The sequence below is a fragment of the Mercenaria mercenaria genome, chromosome 15 (assembly GCF_021730395.1).
Source record: "Mercenaria mercenaria strain notata chromosome 15, MADL_Memer_1, whole genome shotgun sequence".
In the NCBI taxonomy this organism is placed as follows: domain Eukaryota; kingdom Metazoa; phylum Mollusca; class Bivalvia; order Venerida; family Veneridae; genus Mercenaria; species Mercenaria mercenaria.
In genome coordinates this window covers 73,075,927-73,083,877 of record NC_069375.1, presented here as the reverse complement: position 1 = coordinate 73,083,877, position 7,951 = coordinate 73,075,927, and the positions used below count along the sequence as shown (strand labels likewise).

Genomic DNA, 7,951 nt, shown 5'->3' with positions numbered 1-7,951 from the left:
TTAACTGTTAAAGATGAAAAACACGCAATGTTACAATGCCCACTCTACAAGCAAATTAGAGAAGAGTTGTATGCGTATATCACAACTATTATGACAAAATCCGCATTGAATATCATTTTCAATGAAAACTGGGCCTTCAGTTTTGACGCTTACCTTTATTTAAAGATTTTGACCCTGGCCAATTCGCATCTAAGGCTGGAAACTACCAACTGCTACGTTTGTGACCGCTCGATGTCCGCCTTGCGTCGTGTGTCAACAATTTGTAAAAAAGAAGTCTTCTTCTTCAGAACCAATGAACAGACTTACACCAAACTTCACAGGATTGATCTTATGGTGGCTCACTTTCAAAATTGCCAAAAGAATTTAATTCCATGCAGAACTCTGGTTGCCATGGCAACCGAAAGGAAATAATTGAAAATCTTTTTGTCGGAAACTGTTCGCCGGATTTCAAAATTTTTTTGTAGAAATGATCTCTAGGTGAACCTCTACCAAAATTGCCAAAGCCATTCTGTTTCTGATAAAAAAGCACGGCTGCCAGGGGGCGGGGCTTATTTTCCCTATATGGCTATATTGTTAATTTCAAAAGTCTTCTTCTTCAAAACCACTGGGCTGATTTTCACTAAACTTCATAGAAATGATCCTCGGGTGCCACCTATCAAAATTGCCAAAAAATTGAAATCCAAATTGAACAGAGTCATCATGAAAATGTGTTTTTCTTGTATAACAATCAAACTCTGATAAGGTAATTTGGAATATTGTTAAATATACACGAAATGGAAAAGAACAGAAATATTTGAAAATCTGTATTGACCTACAGGCAGTGTAGACCTGTCAAATAAAGTGACCTCTTTGAAACGACTGATTTACCTCAATGATACAAAAATATCAAAGGCCTAAATATTGCCGCGGAGACATTCTGGCCAAGGAACCGGACGAGTTGCTCCTCGTTCAAGTGAAACACATGGCGCATGCGCGAGACTGAGAATCGATTCCTATTCCACATCAGTCAAAACACTTTCAATATTGTTATAGGTTCGACAAACTGTTTTTACTTTCTACAATTGTCACTGGACGTTATTTTTGTAAGAAAGCCATTAACTGGGTCCGCAATTAAACGCTTTAATAAAGAAATCCTGAATTGACTCGTCGTAACAAAAAGACAAACAAAACATGTAATATAATTTATAAAATGTCAAACCCAGTCAATATCTTCCGAGTGTGACACTGAGATCGAGCAGCTTATGTTTGACAATATGACGTTTTTATTTAATCCTGTGGTAATAGTTTTGGTATTGTTCCTTGGCTTAATCAACAGGGGTAAGTCATTTCATTTCATTGAGATATTGCCGTATCTTTGTAATGTAAGATCTCTGTTTATAAGGGAATACAATATTTACATTAACTGGGCCTATTTCCCTTGCGCTTGCGCAACAGAAAAAGGACGAATGGTTTTTACTTTAAACACTGTAATACATATTAAAATCTGAAAGAATTTGCATTTTGTCCGGATATTATGAAGACAGGTGGTCAATACGATTATACATGAAAGAAAATGGGAAATTCGGAAATAAAGAAGTAATTGTAAATACAATAAAAGCTATAAGTCAGTAAGAAGTTTTTATTTAAACAACTAGATAGGAAAAATAATGAACAAATTGAATGATACAGTGAAATGAAAACCTACAGCTACTTGCCAACAACAACAACAACAACAAAAAACAAAAACAAAAAACACTTCGTCAATTTTTACTTGTCATTTCGATTTCAAACAATTTCTATTTTATTGTCGAAGTAACTACAGTATATTGTATTGATATTCAAGATATCATTGTATCTATTATTCATATGTTTGCAAAAAAAATGTTAGAAAATGCGTATAAAAATAAAAGAATGCAACCTGGACTAGGCTTGAGTGGGTCTGTCCATAAGAGGTAATGGAAAGTGCAACATCTCTCATGCCGAGAGCTATAATTTGTCGTTAAAGGTGGAACTTATTGCAAAGATGATCCCAAATGACCAGAAATTATAACAACACTGAATCAAGGGAGATTCTATGATGAAAAATTTAATGTTCAGCCGCCAAACGACACTTCAAGATTACTGATGTGATAGTTAATAAATTCTAGCCACACTTAGAGAGGCATAAAGTGTATATAATAGTATTATCATTAATTATCAAGCTATAACCCAGCCACTAAGGTCAAGAAAAATTAATGAGCTGCGCCATAAGAAAACCAAAATAGTGGCTTTGCGACTAGCATGGATCCTGACCAGCCTGCGCTTCCGTGCAGTCTGGTCAGGATCCATGCTGTTCGCTAACAGTTTTTCTAACTGCAATAGGCTTTGTAAAGCGAGCAGGCTGGCAAAGCCACTATGTTGGTTTTCACATGGCGAGGCTCAAATCATTTCTTTTATTTATTTATTCTGCCATGCAGTTTGCTGTGTCAGGTGGTCAAAGTTTCATGACGGATGCTATACCGCTGATGGAGGTCTGAGTGCGATGTCCGACATTTCCCTGTCACACTGCACAGCAGAATGTTTTGTCAGTACGAAGTGTGAAGTGTTCGGATATACATTTGCGGGCAAAAAGTGCTATCTGTACGACGACTCGTTTGCAGTTTCTACGGCCCAGTCGTGCTCAGGGAACACCGTTAGTTATTATAGAGGTAAGATCGTGGAAAACTGAACAGACACAAAACACAGCTGTATATGATAAAATTATATAGACTCTTAATGCTTTCGTGACTTTCCGTTGCAGATATTCATCAAATAGTCTCAAAGTCAATCACCTTAATCCTCTTTGATCAGGGATCATTCGTGTTTCATTTTAATCATAGGAGTTAAGGTATGAATTTGCAGCTTTGATTCTCATCTAAAACACGCAAAATGTCAACTTTTTTGGCAGTTCACTGGAACAAGGTAAGTATTGAAAAAAGTTTTTAGGAGTTAAATAAAAGCTTTATGATTTTCAAATAATTAGTTTATATTCTTAATAGTATTCTCGCAATAAGTTATGCATTCGTTCATCATATAAAAATGACAAGTAAAAAAAATATGGCCAAAAAACAGACATTTTACTGCAATTGCCTATTTTCATTGCATGTCTTGTACTTTAATCGACACATTATCTCTTTACTTATGTGTTTACTTTCTTTTGTTTTAGATTTAACGCCGTTTTTAACAGTATTTCAGTCATGTAACAGCGGGTAGTTAACCTAACCAGTGTTCTTGGATTCTGAACCTTTACAAACCTGTTCTCCGCAAGTAACTGACAAGTTCCCCACATGAATTTAACAGAAGTGGAGGACGATTTCCGACACACTGTCTTTTATCAAATCGTCACGGAGAATATACGCCCCGCCCGAGGATCGAACTCGCGACCCTGGAATCCGTAGACCAACACTCTCCATATTGAGCTAAGCGGACGGGCTTTATGTGTTAATTTTCATATTATTCTATTTATATGGAACCTTTTTTCATTATGAACTTTTCCGCTGTTTTAGTGGTTCAAAGTGGCGTTCCATAGTGGCAATTTATTTCCTTCGTTATTTTAATACAAAAATATAGATATTCTGGTTGAACATGTTAACTTTAGGGGTCTAGGCAGAACTTCTGATTTGCACATACACTAGTTTAACGTAAACATTTTGAGACTCTATGGTAAAACATTTTAAGCTGTTTGTGCTAATGTAACTCTGCCGACGTTTTCACATGATTTCACATTTAAAGGATTTAAAAAATATTTTTCAAGTGATACAAATATATTTCGTGTTACAAGTACAAACAATTAAAATACAAAATTTAATAACCTACTAGATATCGTTATTTCAAACCAAGGTCTCAATTTTCTTTGAATTACATAATTACAAATAGAATATTTGTTTGTTTTCAGTGAATATGGAATATATCACTGAGAAGTGAGAAAATTTCAAATATTTTCATCACCGCGTACAGCGAGTGAAAATGTGAAAAGTTTTTCACTTTATTTGAGATATTCTCTATTCAAGAAAAACAAACAAATTTTCTTTTATTCCATGCTTCATTACATTGAGATACTAGTATGCATTTTGCAACAATTTTACTCACAGCCTTGGAAACAGATTGCCGTAAACGAATGACGACGTGCTGTGACGCTGGAAAGACGCACACGAAATAAAGTTCCATTTTATTCTATTTCTTGCTGCATTATAACGTTATGAAACGAAGTAAATTTATTTAAATCGAGATATAAAATATAAAGAAAAAGTGCAACCAAAATTTTCATTCTGTTCTAAGCAAATAATTTAAAATTTCTAGGTCTACATAATGTACATGTAGGCAAGATCGACAAAGCTCTTTCATTTACAGTGAGTGATATGCAGTGAGTGATATGGATTGTATCTCACTGATAACACACTTTAATTCATCATTTAGCATAAAATAAAAGGGCTTACTATGCATTCGTTATCATGTTATTTCTATCGGTATACATTCGAAATAATAATCCCAAACATTGATTTGCCTCAGACAATGATTTTATTTAAAGCCCTGCTCCCGTCCTACCTTTTAACCTTGAATTGTCACTGAAAAAGCATGAAAATCCTGACCATGAACAATGACGCCCGTCAAAATGTAGTATATTTTTATATAAAATTCTATATGAAATACCTGTGGTTTTGCGTGCTAAAGTGTTGCACGTGGCCATTAACTGTTACCTATTGTAATCATGGGTTGCATACACACAAAAGTACTTTAATAGCTGCGGAGCAGGGCTTTAAAGACCCACCACGACCTAGTGACCTACTTTTTTCACCCACGAAAACTTCATGAAAATCATTCTTAAAATACAGGTAATATAAGCTATACTACAAGTTTTCGGGTGGAAAATTTCGGCCTTTCCTGAATAAATGTGTGTTTGACAACTTCATTTGCAAACTTATTCAGTCAATCTCTTTTCAACAAAGTTTCAAAAATATAGGTGAATAACTATCTTACCCTGTTGAAACAGAATGTGATTGAAATTTAACTAAATATACTGATTTCTGTACATAGTGCTACAGTAATACAATAAAATGTCAAGACATTACACACATCGTTTTGACCTAATATATGTCACTGTCAATTTGAAACTAGATATTTTTAATTTCTCTTTTTTTCTTGCAAAGCATGTATTATTACCATCATGAAAACACAAAAGGGTACAGTTATTTTGTAGTGCCTCTTTAAAGACAAATCAAAGTTTGGGATGAATAATTTCTTACATATCGTTTATAGGGGTTCTTGTAAATGTGTAACATCTTTTACATGTATATGGTGAAAACTGTAATCAGTAGATGAAACTACATGTATTTTATTCTACCTTCATGCAAAATAAAGGCAAAAATCAATGGGTATGATAAATATTGTTTTATCGGGTCAATGACTTGATGAAATTTGGCGGACTAGATGTACTTTTTTATGTTGTTTTTGGTTAGAGCCTCGACTCACTTAATAAATTCAGATTACTACGCAGTAATAGGACAGTAATCTTACAGATTCCCTATCTTTTATTTACCATATATGCAAATTACCGGTTTTGTATTGTTGACGTCATGACGTAATAATGTTGACATACAGAAATTTATAACAATGTGCGTATGGCTAAAATTATGAAAGCTCTAATAATTTAATCATTCCATCCACTGTAGTATAGAAGCACATAGTAAATAAACCGAAATGGCCTTTGCCAAATAAACTTAAATATTCGGGCTACCTGACAAAAATTGGGCCACCAATAAATTTGCAGATTTCTGAAACCCTGCATACAGACATGTGTTTCATAATGACACACAAATTCAGTCCTCTTTGATCCAAAAATAATTAAATCGGATCGTGTTTGACTTGTCTGATTCAGTAAAACCAAAAGATCTTCGAGTGAAGATAAGATAAAATATTTCAGGTGGCCATGACTGAAAAAATGTAACCTGGTGACGCTCACTTGTGAAAGATATTTTGATCTTAAATGCAAAACAAAACATTTCCTCTTTTCATTTCATGTTCCAGTTAAATCTTGAGTTTTTATATTACGTTTTAAGTAAAAAATAAAGATACTGACACTTTGAAAAAACTTATATTTCACTATATCATTATGATAGTTCACTGTAAACATGTTGTCTCAAAGAGACATTCATCAGTACATATACATATACCTTATAAAATTAGATAATTTGAGCCGTGCCATGGGAAAACCAACATAGTGGGTATGCGACCAGCATGGATCCAGACCAGCCTGCGCATCCGCGCAGTCTGGTCAGGATCCATGCTGTTCGCTAACAGTTTCTCCAATTCCAATAGGCTTTAAAAGCGAACAGCATGGAGCCTGACCAGACTGCGCGGATGCGCAGGCTGGTCTGGATCCATGCTGGTCGCATACCCACTATGTTGGTTTTCTCATGGCACGGCTCATTTCTTCTTTCTAAAGTAACATGTGGACAACTGGCAACGTACACATATGTGAGCTCTTTGAAGAAATGTCTCAGTTATAAATCTGATCAACGAATGGTCTGGGAGGACGCAAGGGACGCTTGCAGAGATGAAGGCGGCCATCTTGTGTACGTTAAAACGCAGGAAATTCTGGACTATATCATTGGGCATAGAGAAACAGGTTAGTCGTTCCGTGATTTTCGTAAGTCGAAAGAAAGCTCTATGTTGATATTATATAAAAGTTGCCATCCAGTTATCGGAAATGCTCCAAGAATTTTCAAAATCTAGTTATTAAAAAAAGACATGGGGAAAAGGAATTCAATAAGAAAATAAGTTAGCATGGAGGTAGCACTTTAGTCTTTTGACGTCATATTCACAATAATTAACAAATTATTCATAGTTTGAGATAAGTCACTGGCCTCGTTTTAGTTAAAATGTGATCATTGAATGACGACGTAAATGCACTGCATCTGTACTTGCTACTCATGGATACAAAATGGCTGCCAAATTATCATATCTTGAACGGAGGACAAAAGTCTAGTAACCAATATTGAATATTTGTCACTTCCTAGGATGATTCAAACATATCTAACCGCAAACTGAACATTTGAAGACTATTTCTTTTCCATTTCATAGTTCTTATTTGGTTTAGCAAGCTAGGAAACGAATATTCTACTCTGTGTAATTTAACATATAAATAAACTAGCTACTCTTTATACTCATTTGAACCGATTGCAGGAAAGAAGTAAAGTGTTTAAAGTGATTTGTTTATTTGTTTCAGAAAATACAAAATACTGGGTAGGTGGAAAGCAGACCGAACTGGGCTCCAACGTTTATGAATGGTTGTCAGGGGAAACGATAGATTCCACGAACGGAGGTCAGCTCTGGTTGCCGGGGAGACCCAAATTCAGCGACCCAACCTCAGAATACTGCATTTTGACAAGAGAAGTAGATGAGAGTTTTGTATTGATTGACTCAGCGTGTAATACGACAAGGAAGTTCTTCTGTGAATTAGACAATTTCTAATATTCATACCTCTTCGAACTCGGCGGCAGGCATATTTCTTGCTCATCGGACTGAGTTACATCTTTTCCAACTCCGCTTGGTTCGAATCTATTGCATCTCGGGTAAACAAACTGCGCTTGATCTGCATTGGTTCATATCTCGTGCACCTCCGGGAATCAAGGTTTACTTGTTGTGCCTTAATTCATAACTGTTTCACCTAATGTAAAATAATGTAAACCTGTTCTTCGATTTAGATCTCTTGCGCATCAGGTACACAATGTACACTTGTTCTGCCTTGATTTGTATCTCATGCACATCAGGTTAACAAGGTAAACCTGTTCTTTCTTGATCCATATCGCTTGCACATTTTGCTAACAATATACACTTTTTTTCTGCCTTGATTCATATGTCTTGCACGTTTTGTAAATACTTTACTCTTTTTTTCAGCCTTGATTCATACCTCTTGTCCCTCGGGTAAACAAGGTAAACCTATTTTGCCTTGATT

At 35.3% G+C, this 7,951-nt stretch overlaps 1 protein-coding gene across 1 annotated transcript; it reads left to right on the top strand.

Annotated features, from left to right (window-relative positions):
- Positions 1 to 2,500: 2,500 nt before the first annotated feature.
- On the top strand, positions 2,501 to 7,467 carry LOC123532544 (layilin-like). The gene is made up of 3 exons (XM_053524331.1): positions 2,501 to 2,666; positions 6,440 to 6,622; positions 7,223 to 7,467. Exons 1-3 carry the CDS (start codon positions 2,501 to 2,503, stop codon positions 7,465 to 7,467), a joined length of 594 nt encoding a protein of 197 aa, XP_053380306.1.
- The last annotated feature ends 484 nt before the right edge of the window (positions 7,468 to 7,951 follow it).

Bases quoted from the DNA above. Each gene is read 5' to 3' on its own strand.
- LOC123532544 (XM_053524331.1), top strand. From the start codon at position 2,501: ATGTCCGACATTTCCCTGTCACACTGCACAGCAGAATGTTTTGTCAGT. The intron at 2,667-6,439 runs GTAAGATCGTGG...TTCTTTCTAAAG, and splicing joins CACCGTTAGTTATTATAGAG to TAACATGTGGACAACTGGCA. The intron at 6,623-7,222 runs GTTAGTCGTTCC...TATTTGTTTCAG, and splicing joins CATTGGGCATAGAGAAACAG to AAAATACAAAATACTGGGTA.